At 57.0% G+C, this 24,989-nt stretch overlaps 1 protein-coding gene across 1 annotated transcript; it reads left to right on the top strand.

The window, feature by feature from the left end:
* The first annotated feature begins 578 nt into the window (after positions 1–578).
* Positions 579–24,989, top strand: HHIPL1 (HHIP like 1). The gene is made up of 9 exons (XM_065872194.1): positions 579–860; positions 7,490–8,136; positions 10,937–11,080; positions 13,464–13,792; positions 14,117–14,243; positions 16,229–16,374; positions 19,529–19,610; positions 22,031–22,113; positions 24,454–24,989. The coding sequence occupies exons 1-9, from the start codon at positions 579–581 to the stop codon at positions 24,987–24,989; spliced, it is 2,376 nt and encodes a 791-aa protein (XP_065728266.1).

The following is a 24,989-nucleotide window of genomic DNA, read 5'->3' as shown; positions in this document are numbered from 1 at the left end:
CGGCCCTTTACACGGCTGCAGTCCCATTTTTAAGTGATTCTGTGAGCACTCCCAACCACTGGCTCCATCGTGTTCCTCCCCTGGCCCAGTCAGAGGTAGGACCGGGAATCCAGGGGTCCAAACCTCTGGCTGGGGGCTCCTGCACGTCCTGCGCTAAAAAGCGCCGGGGGTGGGGGCCAGCTGCGTCCCAGACGGCAACGGGGAACACAGTCCACACCCAGGCCCCAGGAGGCCGAGTCACTGCCATTGTAACTGGAAAGACTCCAGGTCCAGGAGGAAGGGGCTGCCCCAAAGGAGGGAACAGAGGTTGCGCCGAGTTCCGAGTTTTGCACCGCGCCCCTCTTCCTTCAGTCCCGCCGGGAAGTCCCCGACCAGAGGTGATCTCCTAGCAGGGGAGGTCTCCAAACCCCAGGCCCCGCGGGGCGGGCACCCCAGGAGGGTGCTGGCGGGGCGAGGGGCGGGCGCTCAGGGCGCGGCCGGCGGCTACTCGTGGGCCGCACTGGGCCGGGGGTGCCCTCCCTCCGCCTCTTCCTCCGCGGGCCGGGCCGGGCCGGCCCGGGGCGGAGCGGGGCGGCGGCATGGCGGGCCGGCGGGCCGGGGCCGGGACCGGGGTCTGGACGCTGCTTGCGCTGCTGGCGCTGCGGGCGCTCGGCGCCGCGGCGCACCCGCAGTGCCTGGACTTCAGGCCGCCCTTCCGGCCCCCGCAGCCGCTGCGCTTCTGCGCGCAGTACTCGGCCTTCGGCTGCTGCGCTCCGGAGCACGACGCGGCGCTGGCCCGGCGCTTCGGGGCCCTGGCGGCGCGCGTGGACGCCGCGATTTGGGCCGAGTGCGCCGGCTACGCGCTTGACCTGCTGTGCCAGGTGAGCGGGCGCGCGGGGCGCGCGCCAGGGGCCTAGTTCCTAGATGGGAGGTCGGCTCTGGCAACCCCACCGGGGCAAGATCAAGGGTGGGCGGCGGGCTTTGTAACCCGAGCACACACACACACACACACACACACACACCCCCACCCCGGCAGGAGTAACTGGGCAAGGGGCAGAGATTCGGGCATCCTGGGATGGCTCTGGGCTTTGCCATCATTAGCTTTGTGACTTGGGCTTTATCTGGGCCTCGGTTTCCCCTGCTGATGAGGTCATCACTCCCTCAGAGTTTGGGGGGGCTCTTCTGCCCTGGCACCGCCTAAAGACCCCCAGTGCCGCGGCCCTGGAGAGCCCTGCCCTTGTCGGAGTACCAGGGTGGGAAGCCTTTGTCCCGCTTGGGGCTCCCCTGCGCTTCCCCCCGGGAAGATGGGAACCGCAGACCCCTGCAGAGGGCATGGTCAAAGCGCTGGACTTGGGTTTGTCGACGGGTTTGGGGGCACACTGCTCCCAGTGAGGGCCCTTCCCCCAGCCTGGAGGAGCTGTCTGACAGCCCCTCAGTACTCCGGGGTCCTGACGTGCACTGTGCTCGCTCGATCCTGGGTGACCCCCGGTGCTGAGATGTCCCAGGTGATTCCAGACCATACCCTGGTTTGTGCTGTGCCCTTTTCCTGGGATGGCACTCCCACCCGACGTAGGCATGGGCACGCCTACCCCAGTGAGATCCCTTTGGTGAAACCCCTCTGCCCCTGTGGGGCTGAGTTCCCGCTTCTGCTCACACCAGACTGTGCCTCAGCTGTTCGTTTTCCTGACTCCGGAGCGCCTGAGCAGAAGCCCTGGCCGGCAATGGGTGGAGGCTGAGAAGTCCTAAGGCTGGCCCTGGCCCCGCAGCTGGACAGTGGGAGGACCCACGGGCGGAGGGGTCCTGCCCACACAGCACAGAGTCGTGGCCTTCAGCTGGCAGGGGCAGGCGCTGATGGGAGGAGCGAGAGGGCTGGCTTAGATCCAGACATACTAGGGTTCGATCCTGGCTCTGCCACTTCCTGGCTTTGCGACCCTGGGCAGGTCATCACTGCACTTCAGTTGCATCGTGTTTACAACAGGGGCGACCCTAGCTTCCCCGCCAGGGTCGCCATGAAGACTAAGTGACACATACTCAGGGCTCAGTGGACGATTCTGCCTGGGTTTCTCTAGTGCTTCCTTGGTCCCCACTGGTTGCCCTGCCCTGAGCAGGGACTGAGTGGGGCCTACAGGCTGATTCAGGGAACGCCCAGAGTGGCAGCGACTTGCTTGGTGGTCACACAACTCAGTGGTGGCCATGGTGGCACTTGGACCACAATCGTTGCCATGTGAATGAGCCATCTGGGTAAGAAATAAGGGGGCGGCTGGGAGGAGACAAGGAGACAGACCCTGGGGAGCTCCAGAATGCAAGGGGGTGGGCAGCTGTCCTTTGGCAGAGTCTACTGAGCACCCACACTGTGCGCCTCAGGGGAGCCAGAATGGTCTGGTCAAGTGTCCACCTAGCTCACCTGCCCGGGGACTCCTGGGGCAGATCTTCTGGTCTTCCCACCCTGGTCACATAGCAGAGTACGTGCATCCACCCCACTTTTTTTTAATTGAGCATTTACTATGTGCCAGGCTCAGCAGGACCCGAAGGTGTGCAGGTCTAAGGAGGGAGAAGGGAAGGGTCAGGCCTGCTACCCCTCCCCTGGCAGGAGGCTCCCTCTCTCCTTGGGAACCTTCCCAGTACGGCCTGGCCTTGAGCAAGCAGCGGTACAAGGGCCACTAGCATCTCACCCCAGGCATCTCTGGGAGTGACCTCATGTCTGGAGCAAGCTTGGAGAGTACACCCGAGGCTGGATCACAGTTTCCCTGCCAGGGCCTTGTGGGAGGGAGGGAAGGAGAATGCTAGATGGGGGATGGTATTCTCTGCAAGCCAAGGCTGCGTCTGGATTCAGCACCTCCAGATTTCCACGAGGGGAGGGGGCCAAGGTACTTTATTTACAAGCTTCAGTCAATGACGGCATTCAGGGATCCACATCTGCTTGGACTCCAGATGGGGAGAGAGACCATGAAACCATGCCTACGCCCAAGTCCCCCCCTGAACCTGCCCCTATCTGGCACCCACAACTCCTCTAGATGCCCAGGATGGCTCCTTAGCCAGAGGCCAGTAGTCCTTCCTGGCCCCTTCAGACCCTTTCTTGGGGCTTTGTCCTCGTCCATCTGATGCCTATGTCATCAGGAGAAGAAGAGACGACTTGTGACACATGGCAGCTCAGGTCCCAGATTGATGGGAGCCAGTCCACATAACGAACTTCCCATGTAACTGAGATGGCCTCTTTAAGTACCTAAAATCATCAAAGCGTGGTTTCTGATAGGAGTCTGTGCAAAACATGCTCTGCAGGCTCAGGTACTGGGCAGACATTTCCTCGGAACCTGTTAGGAGTTGGCCCTATGCTGGGTGCTGGGCCCAGAGGCAGTTGGCCAGTAGCAGGCTCAGTCTCAAAAGTCCCCTTGTTCAATTCAGGAGACAGACACACAGACACTTACCAGAATGGCCAAAAGGCTTCCCAAGGGTGACTGTGGAGCCATAGTGAGAAAGGCCACACTTACCCTGAAAAAGTCAGGGAAGCCTTCCTGGAGGAGGGGACACTGAGTTGCCTCTTGATAGTCCGTATTGTCTGAGCATTATTTCAACAAACACATGCATCATTTCAGTTTATTCCTCCCAATGATTCTATGAGGTTGGAATTTTTTCCCCTTTTATAGATGAAGACAGAGGCACAGAGAGGTTAAGGAAATTGCCCAAGGTCACTCAGGGAATGGTAGACTCAGTCTCCAGTGTGCTCTGACTCCAAAACCCCTCTCTTAATCACTTTGCCTGCCTTCTTGAAGCCCCACCATGTGCTGGGCCCTGGGGTCCCTGCCCTGGATGGTCTCACAGCCTATGGGGTGGACACACAAAGAGGTAATTAAGTCCTAGTCAAGCAGACCAGCTGAGCAGTGGGGAGGTGACAGCAGAAGTGGAGAGCTCACACTGCAAGCTACAGAATTACAGTCTGGTGAATGTTGTGTCTGAGATACGGACAGAGAGCTGTGGGAGCATCCACAAGGGCTGGGGGTCAGGGCCTGAGAGAACAGAGGTGTGAGGGAAGACTGCTGAGTTGCGCTTTGAGTCACGCACAGGAGTTTGCAGAAGTGGGCGAGGAGGGAACGTCCTATAAGAGAATATTGTGTACAAAGACTCAGTCTTCCTGGGGAATTCCCTGGCCGTCCAGCGATAGGACTCGGCATTTTCACTGCTGAGGGCCCGGGTTCAATCCCTGGTCGGGGAACTCAGATCCCGCAAGCTGCATGGCGCAGCCAGAAAAAAATAGACTTGGTCCACCTCAAGAGTAGACGGTGGACATAAGGAGCCTTCGGGACTCAGGACCACGGGTCGTGAGTGTCAGTGATGGCACCTTGGCAACCTCGGGGCAGTAATGTGGGCAGGCTGTTTGCCCCTGTGCTGAAAGGCCCTGACAGCTCAGCAATGTGGTGCTGGGTTGGCTTTCCACGGGTTTTCTGCTGCCTCCCCCTCACTGACCACCGTGAGGCTAGTTGCCGACTGAACTCCGTGCGAGCAGCGGCCGCTGCACCCTCTCGTCACTTCCTGCTCTGGACTACTCAGGCCTGGGCACCAGGTTTGTATTGTGTGTAAGTAAGAGTGCATGGGTCATGAGTAAGCGTTGGCCGGACCCAGTGGGTTGGACGCATGGATGCTGAAATTCCAGCCTGGCTCCCTGGAGGCCCTCCCTGCTCCATCTCTAGTTCTGGGTGGGGTTTTGATGAGTGGAGGCTTTCAGAAGTCTGTTTTGCTCCCCACTGTGTCTCTGGAGTTCCTGGCACAGAATCGGCACCCAGTAAACACTTGTTGAATGAAACTCTGCTGAGTAATCTGAGAAAAGCCCTGGTCTGGGCATTGTGAGGCCTGGGTCTGAGCCTTGGCTTGGCCACTTTTTGGCACCTGGCCTTCTTTAAGCCTCAGGTTCTCATCTATACAGTAGAAATCACAATGACCCTACCTCGCAATGACTAAATGAGGCGTGTGTGCACACAGACCCTCCCTGGTCCACCCATGGCTGCTGGCTGGACTCACAAGAGGCTCCAGGGGAACCGTGGGAGAGGTGGCACTGCACAGAGGCCAGGGCCTGGCCGTCCGGAACATGTGGAAACGCTTTCCCTGTCTGGGCCTGGGCAGTACTGACCAGAAACACAAGCACGTCACCAAGTGGCCCTCAGCCCCACAGTAGCAGTAGTTGGGCCAGGAGGACAGGCCGTGGTGTGACTAAAAGCCACGGTCGTGTAAAGGGAGGGTACGGCCCCTGGCCAGGAGCCTGAGAACACAGTCAGGAGGGCAGCCTGCCACCCTCTGCCCCTGAGGGCCTCCCGTTGGAACCCAGCCTGGCCCTGCCTGTGAGGGCGGAGCGTGTGCCTGTCTGCGCCTCCCCTGCTGTGGGAAGAGCATCCCCTGATGCCTCGGGGGCCCAGGCTTGAGTCAGACCGGGCCTTGGCCTGGTGAGCTCACGCAGGGGGTGGGCGGGGGGTACCAGACTCATAACAGTTACATATGCTCAGGTCAGAGGCTCTAGCCGAGGGAGTCCCTTAGAGAGCCTGGGGTGCTGAGGCCTCTGCTCTGGGGGGCTCTCAGCTCTCAGGTCTCAGGTGGTGGGCGCTGGAGCCTGAAGCTGGGAGAAGCCTGGTCACATTTGTTGCCACTGCCTGGGTTCCCAGAAAGCAGAACCTGGGGAAAAGCTCATGGCTCTTTCCCTTATTATGGTGAGAGGACGCTGTAAGCAGACGTGGCAAGGGGCAGAGGGAGAGCCCGGTCAAGGATGCAGTTGCGAGTCGGCTGCTGCCAAACGTGACTGATGCTTGAATTGGCAAAGCCTGTGGCTCCAAGAAACACACAAACTGTGAATCAGGACCGTCCTGGGGCGGGGGGCGGGGGGAGGAAGGCGGAGCAGGTTATCTGTCAGCTCCCTTCTCCCAGGGGTCAAATCACATCAGGCATTAACTCCCCCACATTCCGGATGGGGCCCACGTGGGAGACGAGTAGGGTCCCAAGCGTCTCATCAGTGGGGATGCCCTCGGTGGGAGGTGAGGGGTGAGCCACGGCTGTTGGGTTTTGCCCTGTGACGTTAGACCCCAGGACCAGTGAGGTCAAGAAGGTCTGAAGAGGTGCCCGGGGGTGGGGGGGTTCCTGATTCATTTGTGTCACAGAACAACAGCTCTGGTAGCAGAGGACAGCCCCAGGGCCCTGCGTGGGAGGGGCTGAGCCCAAGGTGACTAAGGGATGGAGGAAGGGGTTCCCGGTGGTCAGGGGGACATGTGGGCACTCACACGTGTACATGCACCAGCCTCCCCGGTGCTGGGAGGATGCGGTTGGCCTGAGACCAAACCCAGATCCTCCATGCGGACCGATGGCGCTGGGTGACACTGGAGGGCCCACACCTGGGTCTCCCCATCTGTAGCACTCTCACTCTCATGGGCTCTTTTTTTTTTTTTTAATTAATTAATTAATTATTTTTGGCTACACTGGGTCTTTGTTGCTGCGCGTGGCTTTCTCTAGTTATGCCGAGCGGGGGCTACTCTTCGTTGCAGCGCGTGGGCTTCTCATTGCAGTGGCTTCTCTTGTTGCAGAGCTCGGGCTCTAGGCACGCGGACCTCAGTAGCTGTGGCTCGCAGGCTCTAGAGCGCAGGCTCAGTAGTTGTGGCGCACGGGCTTTGTTGCTCCGCGGCATGTGGGATCTTCCCGGACCAGGGCTCGAACCCATGTGTCCTGCATCGGCAGGAGGATTCTTAACCACTGCGCCACCAAGGAATGTGCTAGACATGGTCTCAGGCTCTGGGATACGGCAGTGCCCAAGACAGGCAAAATTCCTGCCCTCGTGGAATTTAGGTTCTGAGGAAGACAGACAATAAACATGTAAACACACTGATTTTATAATAATATCAGGGAATGTTAAGATTTTGTTTTTTAAGCCGAGTCAGAGGCCAGGAGGGAATGGGGGTGATGGCTGGGTGGTCAGGGAAGACTTCCTGGAGGTGCCCCTTGAGTAGGGATCTAAAAAAAGTGAAGTGAGGGAATTCCCTGGTGGTCCAGTGGTTAAGAATCCATGCTTCCAATGCAAGAGATGCAGGTTCGATCCCTGGTCGGGGAACTAACGTCCTGCGTGCCATATGGTGTGGCCAAAAAAGTTAATTAATTTAAAAAATTTAAAAAGTGGAGTGAATCATGGAGGTATAGGGCAGAGGCAGCATATTAAAAGAGAAAGTGTATAAAAATGCCTTGGATCCTTTCTGGCACACAGTAGGTGCTTAAGATTAGCTCCTGGTGCTAATGTTAGTAGGAGTAGTAATAGTGTGGTTATTCTAACAGAAGCATCAAGGTGAGAGAGAAGGAATGAAGGCGGGGAGATACAGGCCCTGTGTGCTGCTGCTGTAGTTGAGACAGTTGGTGGTAATGGACAGATGGCGTCCTCCCATTTTACAGATCAGCAGACTGAGGTTCTAGGAGATGGGATGACCTGCCCGAGGTCACACAGCTGGTAAGACCACCCCGGAGCATCCCTGAGCCGTCCCTGTCTGTGCAGGAATGCTCGCCGTATGCGGCCCACCTCTACGACGCAGAGGATCCATCCACGCCCCTGAGGACTGTGCCCGGGCTCTGCGAGGACTACTGCCTGGACCTGTGGCAGTCGTGCCGGGGCCTCTTCCGCCACCTGTCGCCCGACCGCGAGCTCTGGACGCTGGAGGGCAACCGCGCCAAATTCTGCCGCTACCTGTCCCTGGACGACACGGACTACTGCTTCCCGCACCTGCTGGTCAATGAGAACCTCAACTCCAACCTGGGCCGTGTGGTGGCCGATGCCATGGGCTGCCTGCAGCTATGTCTGGAGGAGGTGGCCAATGGGCTGCGCAACCCCGTGGCCATGGTCCACGCCCAGGACGGCTCCCACCGCTTCTTCGTGGCCGAGCAGCTGGGGCTGGTGTGGGTCTACCTGCCTGATCGCTCGCGGCTGGAGAAGCCCTTCCTGAACATCAGCCGGGCCGTGCTCACCTCGCCCTGGGAGGGTGACGAGCGGGGCTTCCTGGGCCTCGCCTTCCACCCCAGCTTCCGGCACAATGGCAAGCTCTACGTCTACTACTCAGTGGGTGTGGGCTTCCACGAGTGGATACGCATCAGCGAGTTCAGGGTCTCAGAGGATGACATGAACGCTGTGGACCACGACTCGGAGAGGTGGTTCCCTGGGAGCCCAGGCGGGAGGGGCGGGGCTGTGAGCATGGATGAGCCCTGGCGTGACCACACGTGGCCAACTGGAGTTGTGCCCCTCAGGAGCTGTGAAATATTTTGAATGTCACGCTTGGTGAGGGGGCCGAACCCCCTGTTCTGGGGTCAGGGGAGGGGTAGTTGCCAAACAGACATCACCGGGTCATGTCCAACTCCTGGATCAGGTACTTTAGATGGTGCCTTTCATTTGGTTCTCATACAGCCCCATTTTACAGATGAAGAAGTGGAGGCTCAGAGAGGTAACGGGACTGTTAGGTCACACAGCTAGGAAGTGTCAGAGCTGGAACCCTGGTCTGTCTGCCTCCCTCCCAGGCCCAACCCACTGCTCCTACCAGGGCACTATGGCCCCAAGGCCCCAGTCTCACCTGGCCCCACCTCCTATTTCTCACCTGGCCCCACCTCCTATTTCTCACCTGGACCTTCTGCCCCCCAGGCAGATTGCTCTCCTCCCCACCCTCCCCCAACAGCTTTATCCGTTCCTTGCCTCCAGGCCTCTGCTCCTCTCAACATCCAGCCTGCTCTCTGGGTATTAGTTATGCCCCAACTGTTTTCAAAACAGGTTTGGCCTAGCCTGGCAAGAAGGGCATACATAATCTGTCTCCAATGGGAAAATAAATCCTGTACCAGGTAACTCAAATAGGCAGAATTTGATACTGGGAATTAGTTCCTCGGGTGTTGGAAATGATGAAAGAGCAACCTGGAGAAGAAGGGAGGCAACTCTAGGTTTAACAACTGGAGGGAGCCGCCTCCGTCTCTTGGCCTGTGATCAGTGGGGTTACTGGAGCCCCTGACCTGGGGCCACTTGGTGGAAGCTAGAACCATGGTGGACCTGGGTCGGGGGAGCTGGAGCCAGCTGGAGCCAGGGACTGCCAAGACACTGCCTGAAACAGACAGAGAGAGAGAGGGAGAAATACCGCTGCCTCTCCACCTGCTACTCCCCACTCCCCGCCCTCCAGTCTCTGGCCAATGCCTTCCACTGGCTGAACCTAGCTGGAGGCCACGTAGCGGAGGAGCATGGGAAATGTAGTTTTCAGGAGCTGGCCCCCTGAAGTAGAGGAGCATGTAAGGGGAGGACCAGGACTGATCTGAGGGCAAATAGACAAATAATAGCACATGATGCATTCAGTAAAATTGTAAACTCTTGACATTGAACTTATAAAAAGAAGGAGTTAAATATGCTGGCTAATGTGAGGTCTAATGTAGATTTTGCCTGTGAGCTTCCCGGCAGCCAGGGCAAAAGGAGAAAACGTAATTCTCATTACCTTATATGAGGCTGCACAACCAGTTCTCCAAGAGAGGCCAAGTTTATCACATGGATCTCACAGAGGGGAGAGAGAGGGACAGAATGGATGTGTCTTCAATGGTGACTTTTAAATATTGATTCCTGATGAAGGCTGAAGGAGGAACACAAAATAAACAGACGAATATATTGCAGAGTTAGGGTTCAGCAAAGGCTCTATGGGGACCTCACAAGTACAAGCCTAGAAATTGACTCTTGCAGGGGCAGAAGTAGTCACAGCTGGCTCAGGGCAGAGCCAGGAGTGAGTGACCATCCTTGCCTGAGTCAGCTGTCAGTCTCTGTTCTCAGGGCTGAGACCCCAATGGGAGATGGATGACCGACAGTCTGAGCTGTCCTCTCCATGGAGGACCTGGAGTTTGGGGTTGTGTATGACTTACCAAGTCGTGTGTGTTGGCCTCACAATAGAAAGGCTTCTGGTCTTGGCTCTGAAGGTCCAAAGTCCTGGGTTCAAGTTGCTTGACATTTCTGTATCTCGGCTTTCTCATCTGTATTAATAAGGGCTTGGCAAGTCAGTCACCAATCCTGGAAAACCTAAACCAGCCTAAGCATTTCGATCAGATGGAATTTAGTACAAGGAGTTGGCTACAAAGGGATTGGGAGGGATGGAGAAGGAAAAGGGGATGGTCAGGTTACCTAAAGATGAGTTCCTGTGAGAAGCTAGAGGAGCAAAAGGCAAAAGCATCTTTGTGCTGCTGAGTTTTGCCCCTCCTGATATCCAGATGTCTGGGTGGAAACCCAGGAGTCCATATTTGCCAGCCACTGTTGCCCTTCCTGCAACCACCCCTTCTGGAGGCAGCACCAGAAACGAGGGAAATGTGGCCCCTCCCTTCTCCTTGCCTTCCATCGTCCGTTGGCAAGCCCCTAACCAGAAGCCAGCTGGCTGGCAGTATGGTGGAAGGTTCCGCCCTGGCAGGAAAGGAGGTTGCTGAGGAATGAGTGTGATTGAGCACAACCCACACCATCCAGCCCACCTCCTTAGAAGCTACAGCACATAATCAATGAGAGAGTGTGTCAGAAGTGCTCGGCTTAAGTGGCTGGCGTGTGGGTAGCTATGATGACGAAGAAACCAGTTGTGCCAGTGATCGGGTCAACAGCTTCGCTTGATCCTAACAGGGCAGGTGCTAGCTGTGGGGAGAGTGGAAAAAGCGCTAGACCAGAACTAGAAGTCCTGAGTTCTAGTCCCAGCTCTGCTATCTACGGGCTGTGTGACCTTGGGCAAGTTGCTCAACCTCTCTGAGCCTCTCGGTTCTCATTGGCACAATGGCGTGAATTATTCCTCCTGCCCAGCCTGCCAGATCCTTATAAAAATCACCTGCTATAAAGGATATGAAAAGTCTTTCCAAATATGAAATGGCATCCAGGAGACAGGAGGTTTTATTGCTGTGATCTTGTTTTGTGTTTTGGCTGAGGTTTTTTTTTGGGGGGGGCGGGGTGCTTATCTTCTTTTAGGATAATCCTGGAGATCGAAGAACCAGCCTCGAACCATAATGGGGGCCAGCTGCTCTTTGGGGATGATGGGTACCTCTACATCTTTACTGGAGATGGCGGGATGGCTGGAGACCCCTTTGGAAAGTTTGGAAATGCCCAAAACAAGTATGTTCTGATTTGGTTGGCTGGTGGGTTGTTGTACATACTCCTAGTTTACATACTATCCTGGAGGGTGGGGGTTACTTCCTCAGCCACGAAGTGTAGGGTAGTAGAAAGGGCTTTGGACCCCAGCTCAGTCTGCAGCTAGCTAGCTGGGGGACCCAGTCACTTCCTCTCATCAGTTAGAGGAGAAGAAGAATCCCCATGGGGGGAATCATCATCATCATTATCTAGTCACGAAGAATAAAGGTGATCACGTTGTCATGGGTACCTGAGAGGCGACATCACAGAGCCTCTGGGAAGATCAGATTTTCTCTGAAGTCTGCCCAGCCCTTCTGGAGCCAGAGGAAGGAAAAGGGTGTTTTCCAGACCTAATGGGGAGTGTGGGCTGGTTGGGGCAGGGCTGTGTGGTTGGGCACGTGGGTTTTCTGCCCCAAGGGTCACCCAAGATGGCCCAGAAATTGAAGCAGTCTTGCTTTCAGTTCCTCACTTCTGGACTTGAGTAGATGGCCTGCCACCATTCCCCTCCTTACACACACACACAAACACAAACACACACACACACACACACACACACACACAAGTCTCGTGCATATAGAGGAGGATATCCAGTAGATGAGGATATCCAGGAGTCTGAGGGCAGCCTCCTCCATTCTCTTAGTCAAAATCACAAAACCTTCCTCAGCCCAGAAAGTAAAAATAGCGAGTATGCTGTTGATTACGGCAATTAAAGTGCTCCCAATTTGTGACTTGTGCTTTCATACGTGACAGTGTAAGAATCATTGCAACGTTCTCGTGTTTGGGATGTATTTAGAGATGAAGTTGAGAAAATAGAAATTAAGGATTTGTGGATAATTGGACAGGACTTAAAACATTACTTTGCCGTTACGAGTTTTGCCCACTTATATATCAAAGCTTGGTGCGTGGTGTATGGGCTCCGGGGAGTAATCTGAGCAGACTGGAGCGTATGAGAGGAACTCACTGGGGCAAAACCTAGAAGTCCACAATAGGGGATTAACTGTGGGACATCTACTGGGGGAGAGCATTTTATCATCATGAAAGAGAATACTTGTGAGGTACCTTTAATGAGGAGGGAAAAGCTTGGGTGCCGATGCTATGTGAGAATGATGGAGTACACAGTTGCATCAAATGGGCGGACCAGCCAGTCCTGCCTTGAAGAGCAAGCCAAAGGGAGCGCACCAAAATGCTAACAGCTAGGGGAAAACCACGCAGTAAGTAAGCGCGTCAAAAAATCACAGATGAAGAGGGCGTACATCTTTAAGCATGTTACAGGTTCCATCATGTGTCACTTTTGTTATGCAATGAATGAGACCCAAAAGCCGCTCACCCCCAGTGGCTGCATGGAGGTTGGGGCTGCACCCCGTTCTGCGCGGCTCTGGAGGGCACATCCTGAGGTCTCCTCGCTCCAAGGGCTCCGGAAGCTGATGTTGCACGGTGCCGAGGAGTGGCCTCGCTTCCGGTCCAGAGCTGCCTGAGGAATCTGGCAAGCTGTCCCCCTCATCTTTGAGATCAGGGTGGTGTGTGTGGAGTGTGGGGTGAATGAAACCGCTTCTGAGGCCTGTTTGGCTCTCTGACATGCTGCGATGGCACTGGGGCTGTATGAGAGAGATGGCGAGTACCCCAGCCTCCCATTTCCTGCTAAGATCTGAGGTGCTCTCTCTCCCGTCTCCCTGCCCTGGCCTGTACTCTTGTATGGGGCACTTGACTTTGATTGCAGGTGTTCATTCATTCGCTCAGCAAACACTTCATGAGCACCTGCTACGTGCCAGTCACTGTGCTAGGTGCTGGAAGAAAGCTGTAAATAGAAATCATTTTTCTGGTATGATTTGCACCCCGTAGCACAGCCCTGTGAGGAGGCAGGAAAGAGAGGGGCCACCTAATATCACAGTGGACGACACCAAGGTCCGGGGAGATTAGAAAGTGTGGTAAAGAACTTGGATTTCTGCAGCCAGGCTGCCTAGGCTGGATCCCAGTCCTATCATTTCCTGGGAATGTTTTATGCCCTTTCTGAGCTCAGCTGCCCCGTCTGTAAAAAGGGGATCACAATAGCACCCACCTACCTAAAAGGTTCGTTGTGAGGATGAAACAAAGCAATAGATGGTATGTATGCCCAATACTTAGGACAGGGCCTGGGACTTGGTAAGGTGCCCGATAGATGTCGAATGAATGAATGAGGTTACCCAGCTGGTAAGTGGCTGAGGAGGTCGTGAGCCTGGGGTCTCTGGCCGCACAGCCGAGGCTCTCCTTGCACCTGGGCTGGCCGTGGGCCCCGGGCCCCGGCACCCCCATCCCCGCACCTGCCCCGCGGTGCCCGAGCCCCTGGCGCGGGGACACCCCGAGCCGGCTCCTTCTCTCACCCGGCCCGCAGGTCGGCGCTGCTGGGCAAGGTGCTGCGCATCGACGTGAACCGCAACGAGCGCGGCCCGCTCTACCGCATCCCGTCCGACAACCCATTCGTGGGCGACCCCGCCGCGCGGCCAGAGGTCTACGCCCTCGGGGTGCGCAACATGTGGCGCTGCTCCTTCAACCGCGGCGACCCGGCGTCGGGCGCGGGCCGCGGGCGCCTCTTCTGCGGCGACGTGGGCCAGAACAAGTTCGAGGAGGTGGACCTGGTGGAGCGCGGCCGCAACTATGGCTGGCGCGCCCGCGAGGGCTTCGAGTGCTACGACCGCAAGCTGTGTGCCAACACCTCCCTCGGTGACCGCCCCCCGCCCCCTACCCCCGCGCCCTGGAGAACCTGTCTCCCCGGATCTGACCCCCACTCCACGGCTGTGCGCCCGCGCCTCCCTCCGTGGCCAACCGCGCCCCCGACCGGGACTTCCTTGCCCGCGCAAACCCATGCCCTCCCCCGCTTTACAAACTTGAAACACCACCCTTTCTGGTTGACTGTCTGGGGCCCTCTCGGGAACCTCGCCCCATCCCCTCCCTCCCCTCCCCCGCTCCCCCGCAAGACTCAGGACCACCTAAGAAGCCTTGTTGGGAACCGGCCGCAGACTCACCCAGCTTCTCCCGCCTCTGCAGATGATGTGCTGCCGATTTTCGCCTACCCGCACAAACTGGGCAAGTCGGTCACTGGGGGCTACGTGTACCGGGGCTGCGAGTACCCGAACCTGAACGGCCTCTACATTTTCGGAGACTTCATGAGCGGGTAAGTGGCCTGACAACATTTCTGAGGGGGCAGGGACTGCAGAGGTGAAAGGTGGGGGGATGTACAACACCCTTGACAGCCCCGGGGCCATCTGGCTCCTGCGAGCCAGGACCTGCCGTTGCGCCAACAGGCCAGAGAGGTCACCCTGCTGGAGAGAGGGGAGCTGGGGCTCCAGCTGGGGTCTGCCCGTGGGACCCGTGGAGCCATGCTTTATGGCAGTGTTGCCTCCACCCACTGAGCCCCTAGAGGGTGTGTGTGTGTGTGTCTGGGAGAGGGGTTGGGATGAGTCACACCCCAAATAGGTTTCAGAGGGGGTAGAACATACCTCCCAAGCCTGCTGTGGGTCAGACTGTCTCCCCAAGCGAGCTTATGGAGACTCATGGCCATCTCGTTCTCCTGTTGTATAGAGGGGGAAAACTGAGGACCAGAGAGGCCCAGGGAAGCTATACACCTGGCATGATGTTTAAAAGTACAGCTGAGATGGCCTATGTTCAAAGCCTGGCACGCTTGTTAGCCATGTGACCTTGAGCCGGTTACTTCACCACTCTGTGCTTTAGTTTCCTCATCTACAAAATGATAATAGTACCTGCTTACTAGGGTTGTTTGAGACCTGTTCGTACATATACAGCACTTAGAATCTAGAATGTGCTCAATTTCTGTGTTTTGTTTTTGTTCGCTTGCTTAATAAGGTGGAAGGATCTGTTGGTTACCTGAGGACCCTTCCAGCCTCACGTGAAATGAATTTTTTGTTTGTTTGCCACACTGTGCAGCTTGTAGGATCTTAGTTCCCTGACCAGGGATTGAACCCGGGCTCCCTGTAGTGGAAGCGTGGAATTCTAACCGCCGGACCACCAGTTCTTAATCATTCCCACCCTAGCCTCTCCATGTAAGGGCAGCTGAACTGGGTCCCTCGGGAGAGGAAATAAGGAAGCCCGAGGCTGGCAGAATTCTTACCTCCTCCAGGCTGCTGACCTAGGGTGGCTTTGTGGCCAGTGCATCTACAGCTGGAGCTGACAGAGAACCCTGACCTGGGCCTCTGGTTGCTGGGTCCTTCTCGCAGCTTAGGGTCTCCCTCTGGGACTCAGTTATCTCATCTGGAAAATGGGTCTAGATGAAACCCCCTTTTTTTTTTTTTACCCCGATTCTCCTTTTTCCCTTCTGCTGTCCCCCAGGAGTGCCCAAGCCACCTGAACACAGAAATTCAATGAATTTTGCCAACACTTCCCAAACCCCTCTGCTGAGTCAGGCTTTGTGCCAGGGCCAAAGCAACAGAGTTGATGAGTACCTTGTATCCAAGTCAGGGAGACAGACCCACACTCGGTCCACTCGAGTGCAGCCTCAGAGAGCCTGTGAGCGGTGCTGGGGAAAGCCCAGCACAGGGGCAGTCGGGAGGGCTTCCCAGAGGAGGGGATGACCAAGCAGGGCCTGAAAGTATCAATAGGTGATTGACAGGCATAGAAGGGAGTAAGGGACAAGATCAACATTCTCTGAAGATGCCAAATTCTCCATTTCATGCTCCGAAGTGGACGCAGCTCCAGAGTATGCGGAAACTCCTGGGCACCAGCCTTGGAGGCTTCTGAACCGGAAGTCAGCTCCTGACTGCTTCCTGCTGGTCAGCAGGTGGGGTTGAGCTGAGGGGGCAGGAAGCAAGCTGGTCTTGTTCACCCCTGTGCTTCTCCTAGTACGTAGCAGGTGTTCAGTAAAGCCTGCACCTGAGTCTGGCTTCATGGATGTGCGGGCTGTGCACTTACATGAGGCTCCGTCTCAGAAGTGCCCACGCTTGGTTTAATGCTCTGCTGTTACTGTCTTGAAATGTTTAGTACTTTTTGAACAAGGGGCTCTGAGTGCTCACTTTGCACTGCACCCTGCAAGTTATGTATGGTCCTGGTTGCATGGATAATAGATGATTGGACGGATGGATTGGTGGGTGGGGTTCCCTCGGGCACCCTGCCAGGCATGACCCCACAGCCCATCCTCCTTCGCAGGCGTCTGATGTCCCTCCGAGAGAACCTGGGGACAGGCCAGTGGCGGTACAACGAGATCTGCATGGGCCGTGGCCAGACCTGTGCGTTCCCGGGCCTCATCAACAACTACTATCCACACATCATCTCCTTCGCGGAGGACGAGGCCGGTGAGCGCTCCTGAGGCCTCTCCATCCAGGCTGCCGATGCCTGGGACTGTGCCCCACCCCATGGGTCCTTCTGGCCTGGGATTCGAGGGATGGCATCTCAGGCCTGAAATCACCTTCTGGCTGGAGAGTGACGTGTTCAGAGGGCTTGAGCCTTGCTTCGGTGTCAGTTCTCACTCATCTAAGCTTCCATTTCCTTATCTGGAAGATGGGAGCAGTGGTCCCCGTCCTTCCCTTTCCCCAAGTGTCACCCTGGGCAGGCTTGCCAGGTGGGATAGCGTGACCCCACAAGTAAGAGTCCAGGGCAGTTACGGGACCAGGAAAGGATCTGTGATGGTGGAAATACAGGCAGGTGGGGGAAGAGTGCCTCCCTGGGGACCTCCAGCTCCCTGGGTTCCTGATGGCAAATGTATCGGGGCCTATAAACGAAGCCGCGTTGTCTTCAGAAAGGGGTGAGCACCGCTTTCTTGCCTGTTAGTGGGTCCCCCATTCAGGCACTTGTGTTTTCAATGCAAGGAGCAGAGGGGGAGGGGAGAGGACGAAGGACCATGGAGGCTGGATCCCGCCTTTGTCCTTGGCCCCGGATTGTCCCTGGACAAAAGCTGAGGGGCCCCCAGTGGGGCCTGGTAGATGCTTGGCCAGGTTACTAAGCAACGCCTTTCCAGGGGCCTTTCGAGAGGTGTCCCCTGCAGGGCCCAGTGCCCAGAGCCCCCAGGCCTGAGTCTGGGAAACCTTTGTTGAACTGATACCCGTCAGAGTCTAAATTTTCAAAAGGGCAGCCTCAGACCCCACCACCCTCCCTGAGCCCACTGGGCCCTTGAAAGCCATTTCTTTTGGTCATTAGGGAGTTAACATGTTTTGGAAAGGGGGGGATGCCCTCCCCCCACCCTCCTCTGCCTCCAGAGCCCAGACCCAGAGGAGGGCCTGGAAAGCACAGTTCCCAGGGGGCCCTTCCTCAGCCCTCTGAGTGACACCAAGGGATGGACAGCCAGGAGGAGGCCCCTCAAAGACAGACAGCCCAGGGATAGCATGTTGGTGAGTTGGGCAGGTGGTCCCGGAAGGCACAGAGACCTGGGGGTCTGATGCCAGCAAACGTCTCCCAGCTCCCTCTGGCCTCTGCCTCTCTGTATGATCTTCTGACACCTGCAAATTGCAAAACAAGGACCTCTGCTGGCCCAGTGTCCTCCAGGGACAGTGCATACCGCAAACACCAGGAGGGTAGTGTGGCCCTGGGCGGGGCTTAGCAGTGCCATGGGGTTGGGGGCTTCCCACAGATTAAGGCTGGATGGGGCCTTGGGGTGCACCCGGTCCAATGCTGTCACTTTACAGATGGGGAAACTGAGGCTGACTTTTCCTGCCTGGTCGTGGGGTGGGGGGCACTGGACATAGCCTGGCCCCTGGAGGCCTCCCAGAGCAGGACCTAAAGCTCAAGCTTGGTCAGGCAAAGGCAGACAATGGAGAAGGGCATCCAGGCCAAGGGAGCAGCGTGTGTGGGGAGCTCCGAGTTGCTCCAGCGCCTGGAGCATAGGATCAAGGAGGGCTGCACAGCCAGGGAGGGGACCGTGGCCGCTCCCAAGGGCCTCTCTCCAGAAGGGAGCCCAGAAAGGGAAGTAAGGCTCAAAGCCACATGCAAATTCATAGCTGTGCCTATGGACTCTCCAGCAGTGGCCTGCTTGCCAGGGGCCCTGCTCCCTCCCACAGGGTGCATCACACCTTGTGGGCCTATTCCTCCCCCCACCAACTTGACACCCCCCCCACCCCACTCCCACCGGCCACGCTCCCACCACCCACCAAGGCAGGGCTGGTGCTCCTGGAGGGAGGTCAGGGACCATTGACCACTCAGCATCCTGCCCTCCCCAGCCCCCAGCTCCCTGCCACAGCTGGTCTACCCCAGTTGCACAGGTCACCTCTCAAGTGTCTTCCCCTTCCAGAATTCCCCAGGTTTCCTGGGCCTTGATTCTCAAACATCTCCCTCATGCAGCCCTCCCTGACTGCACCAGTCACCAGGGACATGCTTTCCTTCAAGCTCCCTTCTCACTGTCTGTATTGGCCTCTCCTTGGGGAAACCACCCCCGCCCCCATCTTGGGAGGGCTCTCTGCTGCCTCTTACAAGGACAGAAGGTATTAGCATGGCTGAACCATCACAATGAGCCACATGTGGCCTGTGTCTGGGCCTCCCAGCTACCACATCTCCTACATTGGTGTGGGCTTGGGGACAGCAGGTGTTTCGGAGTTCCAGGCCTGCTTAACCACTCACCAGTTGCGTGACTTTGGGCAAGTCACCTGACCTCTCTGAGCCTCTGTTTTCTCATCTGGAAGCTGAGAATAATGAAGCTTAATTCCTGGGCATGGGTACCTGTGGCAACAAGGACCAGGGGGCAGGATGGGGGTGGGGAGAGAGCAGAGAACTCAATTTCCCTGAGAGCATCCGTGACACCAGGTGCTCATAATTCCATTTCTACAAACAGAGGCTCTGCATGGGGCTGTCCCGGAGCTGCTGGAGCTCACATGGCGCGAAGTGCAGGGGCTGAGATTCACACTAGAGGCTCCTGAACTCTTCTGCCCCTGCTACTTGCCTGGGAGGTGCCTGCTGGTCAGTGGAGAGAGGCTGTGTCCCCAGGGACTTGGCAGGACCTGGACCCTGGGCAACGATGACAATGACAGCAGCAGTAATAGTTAATACGGATGGAGCATCTACTCTATGCTCTTTTCGTTCTCACAACAGCCCGATGAGGCAGGCCCATTGTGGGGATGAGGAAGCTGTGTCATCAGTAAGCAGTCAGTGGGGAGCTGGGCTTTGGACCTCTGTTGGTGCTCAGAGGTGTGTGATCCTGGGCATGAAACCCAGGCAGGGACCAGAGGTGGGGCTGGGTCACCAGGGAGGAGACAAGAGTCCAGAGGTCAGAGCCTGGGAGGGTCCGGGCAGAGCAGCCGGCAGCCCGGGAGGCTGTGCTGCAGAGGCCCCTGGGCACATCTGGATACCTTTCTCAGCCTCAGTTTCCAGTTCTGGGGACTGGAGAGTTACACTGACCTGCAGCATCTCTCCTCCTGGCTCACTGAGGTTGGGGTGCACCTCAGAACTGAGGTGGGGCAGTGGGGCTGGCCGGGATGGTATTCCAGGCAGTGATCTCACTTCTTGCCTCGTTTCTTGTCCAAGGGGAGCTGTACTTCATGTCAACGGGCGTGCCGAGTGCCACAGTGGCACGTGGGGTTGTCTACAAAGTGATCGACCCCTCCAGGTGAGTCCCCCCCCACCCCACCCCCGTCATGGCCTCAGCTCCTACTGTCTGCCAGGAGCCCTCCCCTCCATTACCTCATTTCCCCTCTCTACCACTCCTTAAGGTGGTTGTGGTTAATATACCCATTTTTCAGATGAGAAAACTGAGGCCCAGAGAGGGGAAGTGACTAGCTAAGTTCATACTGCTGGTGAGGGGCAGATCTAGGATTCAAAACCGATCTGCCAGCCTCAAAGTCCGGTTCTATTTATGCTAAGAGGGCGCCAAAGATACCAGTGGGGGCCCATAAATATGGGCCCCACCATCACATTTTTTTCAATTCTTTTTTTAAATTTTAGAACAGTTTTAGATTTACAGACAAGTTGCAAAGATAGTACAGAGTTTCCCATATACCCCTCACCCAGTTTTCCCTATTATTAACGTCTTGCATTATCATGGTACATTTGTCACAATTAATGAACCAATATTGGTACATTACTATTCATTAAATGTCACACTTTTTTTTTTTAATTGAGGTAACTCCATACTTTAAAAACAAAAGGATGTCTCTAGTTTTTCCCTAGTGTCCTTTTCTCCGGGATCGCATACAGAATCCCACATTGCATTTAGTCATCGTGCCCTGTTAGCTTCCTCTCGTCTGTGACAGCTTCTCAGACATTCCTTGTTTACCACACTTTTCTGTTGAAAGCACAAAGCTATTAATTACTGGCATAACTATTTGTCAAGAAAAACATAAGCGCTTGCTCCTTTCCTCTCCCCGAGGTCTCGGCGCTCTTTGGATTTATGTCATTGTGGAGCAGCACACGCAAACTTTGCATTTTTCTTCGTAGGTCTGTCCGTATTTTGTATAAACACTTCCACGTTGCGACATTACCCTCAGAAGGCTCCTTTTTGATGGCGGCGTAATTTTCTGTTGAATCACTGCACCGTGATTGCCTGTTCCATCCCTTGGACATTTAGGTTATTTCCAGTTTTTGAAAAAAGACTGCTTCTCTAAGGAAATATCACCTAATTCATGCCAGATGCTGCCTGAGACCCACTGTTTCCTTTAGTCTGTGCAGCATCTTTCTGGCTCATGGCCCCCCGCGCAACAGAGGGAACCCGAGGCTTAGGGATTTCTGCTCAAGGTCTCGTGGGTGGGAGGAGCCAGCAACAGGCTAGACCCCCATTCCCTCCCTCCCTCCGTGACCCTCCTCATCCCTTTTTTCATTTTTCTCTTTTGGAATCCACGTAATTTTGTGCATCCACAACATATTGAAGAGGGGCGCCGTTCCAGAACATTTGGAAAATGAAGAAATGGGAAGTAGAGGGGGTAGGGTGGGGTCATCCGTTGCCGCCCAAACATAACCACTGTGGCATTTTTTGGTGTATCTCCTACCCTTTGGCAAGACAAAAATTTTTATGTAATTTCCTTAAGGAACAAAACTCAGCTGGGTCCAAAGCGTGTGGCTATTATGTGGAGTTCAAAGCAGCCGGAAAACCCACGCTTTCTGCAGCTTGGAGAAGGGCGTGAGCTGGGCTGTGTTTCAACCTCTGGGGGGAATGGCCCACGTCCCTGCTCGGTTTCCCTCTCTTGCCAGGGCTGTCTGAAAGCCACCCCAGGTCACGTGGCTGCTTCAGCCCTTGGGCTTCCCCCTCGTGCTCTTGGGACCCATTGAAGTCTTGGACCCACGTGGGTTGGTCCCAGAATAGGGTCGGTCCCATTCAAAGACTCACAGATCAGCGGCCAGGAGCTCATTAAAATGCGATTCCATTCCTTACTTGTGCCCCTCAGAGATGTCCAAGGAGACCCAATTCATAGCCCTGGCAACACTTCTCAGGCTCTTTTCTCTCCCAGCCCTCTCCAACCTCACATTCCAAGGCCCCCAGAGCCCTCAGCTCTGCTGCCAGCCCCGAGGCTTTCTCTCTCTCCCCACTTTATTCTTTAGATCGACTTAACCTTTCCCTTTGATTCTGTATCACCAGAAATCCCAGAACCAGAGGGGCAGAGAGAAACCCTCCTCAGAGACTGTGGGGAATGGGGACCAGGGTAAAGTGCAGGAATGGGGCTGTGGTGACAGTTACAGGAGCTGGACCGGCAGGCTGGGGAGAAGGACTGTGACATTTGATCACATCCCAAGGACACTTCATGCTGAGAATTAGAAGTGGCCCTCCTGCTCTGCAGGCAGAGGCTGAGCAGGCACTTGGCAGGCCGTTATAGGGGGGTCCTGTCCTGGGGTTGGACTCTTGGGGTCTGGGAGGCGTGGACCAGCAGGGTCACTGCTCCGTAAGTGGCCACTGTTGTCACCACGCACACGTGCCCAGGCCTGAATGCACACCAGCCCTTTCCCTTCCTTCCTGGCCGCAGGGGGCAGGTGATGTTGGGGGGACATGCTCGGGGCGGGCTCCCAGGGTGCAGCTCGTGACCTCTTGTGTGTCTGCAGACGGGCACCACCCGGCAAGTGTCAGATCCAAGCCGCCCACGTGAAGGTCCGGGGCCGCCTCATCCGCTTCGTGCCCAAAGAAAGTAAGTGTCCGCCAAGGTGGGGACACAGCGGGAGTTCCTGCAACCCACACCCGCTGCCCCTCTTCCAGATGTGGATGCTCCCAGCTGGGCCTGGATGCCCTTCCTTGGCCCCCACGCCCAGCACTGGGCCCCGTACACAGGAGATATTAGGAGTGGGTAGAACTGCTTAAACTTCCTTCCACTCATGCAGTGTCTGCCAGTCCCAGGCCACGGTGGGTGGCTCCAAGGGGCTGCAGGCCTCACAGCGAGCATGGCAAAGGGAGAAATAGCTGGTCCCAGGCAAGGTTCACTCAGAGTTCTTGGGAGGGACAGAGAAAGAGGGTATATCTCAAGATAGGAATGAGTTATTCTAGGTGCAAGGGCGCCTAGGGGAGCGTTTGTGCTGGGTCTGCTATACGAAGGTTCTGTTTTGACGAGCTTGGTGGGGAGAGAGGGGTACAGGTCCTCATGAGCCGAGGGCCAGGCAAAGCCACAGCGACCACCCGTGGGATCTGGGGCCATCTGAAGAGGGTATGGCCCAAGGAGAGGGCTGTTCCACTGCGTCCAAGCTAGGTGGGAACAGAGAGTGCCCCAGTGTTGTCAGATCTTCCAGTTCTCAGGACAAGCAGACTATCCATCCATCCATCCATCCATCCATCCACCACATACATGCGCTTCATACCGGGGCTATAATGCTGAGTGAGCAGATATGGTCCCTGCCTTCCTGGGTTGTTATTATACAATCTCCCGATTTGAAAATATTGGTAACTAGGTCACAATTTTCAAAACCGCCCTGTGGGCCAAAGGAAATACTTCAGTGGGCTGAGTGTGCCCAGCAGGTCTCCAGCTGGCAGACTGGGGTGGGGGGCAGGAAGAGGGGGAGGTTGGGTGGGTGGGGGGTACCCGGCCCTGAGGAAGGGGTGCCCCACCAGGAAGAGGAAGGCTGGGGAAGCTGGCTGTTTGGGGAATTCACTTCCAGCTGCAGTTGGTTTGGGGCCTTGGCAGAGTTTTCCATTCACTCATTCAGCAGTTTCTGCATTTCTGTTAGTTACCCGCTGTGTGCTGGATGCTGGGGCCACAGAAGAGGTCAGACGAGGCCCAGTCCTGGCTGGGGCAAACAGAGGGGTCATTTAGTGTCCCAGGCCCCGTGACAGAAGTTGTGCTGGGCACCATGGGGACCCAGAGCAGTGCAGAGCTGGGGGTGGAGGGGGAGGGTTGGGAAGGTCCTGGAGGCTGAGGGTTGAGCCTGGATGGAGAGGAAAGTGCATTGCAGAGGCCGGGGAAGGGCAGCCTAGGCAGTGAAGGAAGCAGGAGAAGCAGGAGCCCTGGGAGCTGGAAGTCCCTCCCTGCAGGTGGAGTGGGGACCAGGGTGCAGGTTGTGGGAGCGTCTGGCTCATGTTCTGGCCCCGGCCTGCACCTGGTCTTGTATCCAGGCCCTTTCTCAGCCCCTGTCTCAGTGGGTTTCCAAGTGAGACGGGCCGGTGGCCCCGGGATCCCTGCCCAAAGTAACTGAGCAGTTTGGGGTTTCCACCTCCCCTGAGGGAGGCAGTACCTGGCAGAGTGTCTGACGTGGAGTGACATTTAGCCCTATGGCTGACCTGGGCCAAGCGTGAGGGCCACGTCCTGCAGGGACAAAGGGAATCACCCACCGCAGCTCCCCGACACCTAATGAGTCCAGGTCCCCGTGGAGGGGTCAGTGGGAGGGGGTCAGTGTGGACCACAGCCCCGCACCTAGAGAGCTCCTGACCAGCCCTCCCTGTGATGGGCAGGGGGACCAGCAGCCTTGGGAGCCTGGAGGGGAGGGCTTCACCTGAGCAGAGGGGCCCCAGGCAGGCTGGTTCCCATCCTGCTGGCCTGCCCTCCACCCACTGCAGTTCCCCCCCACCCCCCCCCCCCCATAATCAGCCGTCCTCAGCTTCCTCACCCTTAAACCAGAGATTGGAGCCAGAAAGCGTCATTTGCTCTGAGAAGCTCTCCCAGACACTCCTTCCCTGCCACTGCGCTTAGGAATTTACAGTGTGAGAGTCCTTCCCCTGCCAGACAGGGGACTCCCAGAAGGGGAGGAGAGATGGGGTGGGGAGAGGCCCAGCAGCAGAGGCACAAAGCAGCTGCCAGCACGTGTGTGCAGAATGGCTGCAGAAGCACCTGGCATTCAGCTCCAGGTGGGCACCTTGTGGGGCCAGGGTGACCCAAGAAGCACGCTTGGGGCACCTCATCCTCAGGGTCTGAGTAGAGGGCAGAACGAGGACATCTTTCCCTGGGGTCTGCATTCCGGGGTGAAGAGCCGGGGTGGGGTGGGCTCGCATGGGCTGGGCTGGGGCGGCCGGGGCCCTTCCGAACACAGGCTCTTCCTCTGCGCAGAGTTCATCCGGAGGATGGAGAGCACCCCGCGGCCCACGGCTCCCGCGCCCACCAAGGCTCCCCGCCGCAGCCGCCCCACGACCCCTCCACTTGCGCCTACCCTGCGGCCGGCACGACCCACCCCGCGGCCCGGGCGCCGTCGGGGCGGCGGGCGGCGGCGGGGACGGCTGGGCACCACGGTCCCCGAGCCCTCGAACGGCGCCGTGCGCCTGGTGCGGCCCCCGGGCCTGAGTCCAGGCCGCGGGCGCGTGGAGGTGTTCGCGGGTGGACGTTGGGGCACCGTGTGCGATGACGCTTGGGACACCAAGGGCGCTGCCGTCGTGTGCCGCCAGCTGGGCTTCGCGTACACCGTGCGGGCCGCCAAGCGTGCCGAGTTCGGCGAGGGCCACACGCTGCCCATCCTGCTGGACGACGTGCACTGCACAGGCAGTGAACGCAACCTACTGGAGTGCGCGCACGCCGGCCTGGGTTCCCACAACTGCGACCACCAGGAGGACGCCGGCGTCGTGTGCAGCCGCGAGAACCCCGATCTGTAG

Source organism: Phocoena phocoena, chromosome 2, assembly GCF_963924675.1.
Source record: "Phocoena phocoena chromosome 2, mPhoPho1.1, whole genome shotgun sequence".
NCBI classification, from domain to species: domain Eukaryota; kingdom Metazoa; phylum Chordata; class Mammalia; order Artiodactyla; family Phocoenidae; genus Phocoena; species Phocoena phocoena.
This window is presented reverse-complemented; position numbering and strand designations above follow the sequence as displayed.

What these genes read in the sequence shown, in the direction of transcription:
- HHIPL1 (XM_065872194.1), top strand. Translation starts at nt 579, where the DNA reads ATGGCGGGCCGGCGGGCCGGGGCCGGGACCGGGGTCTGGACGCTGCTT. An exon ending in CGCTTGACCTGCTGTGCCAG is followed by an intron (nt 861 to 7,489) that starts GTGAGCGGGCGC and finishes CTGTCTGTGCAG; the next exon opens with GAATGCTCGCCGTATGCGGC. An exon ending in TTCGGAGACTTCATGAGCGG is followed by an intron (nt 14,244 to 16,228) that starts GTAAGTGGCCTG and finishes CCTCCTTCGCAG; the next exon opens with GCGTCTGATGTCCCTCCGAG.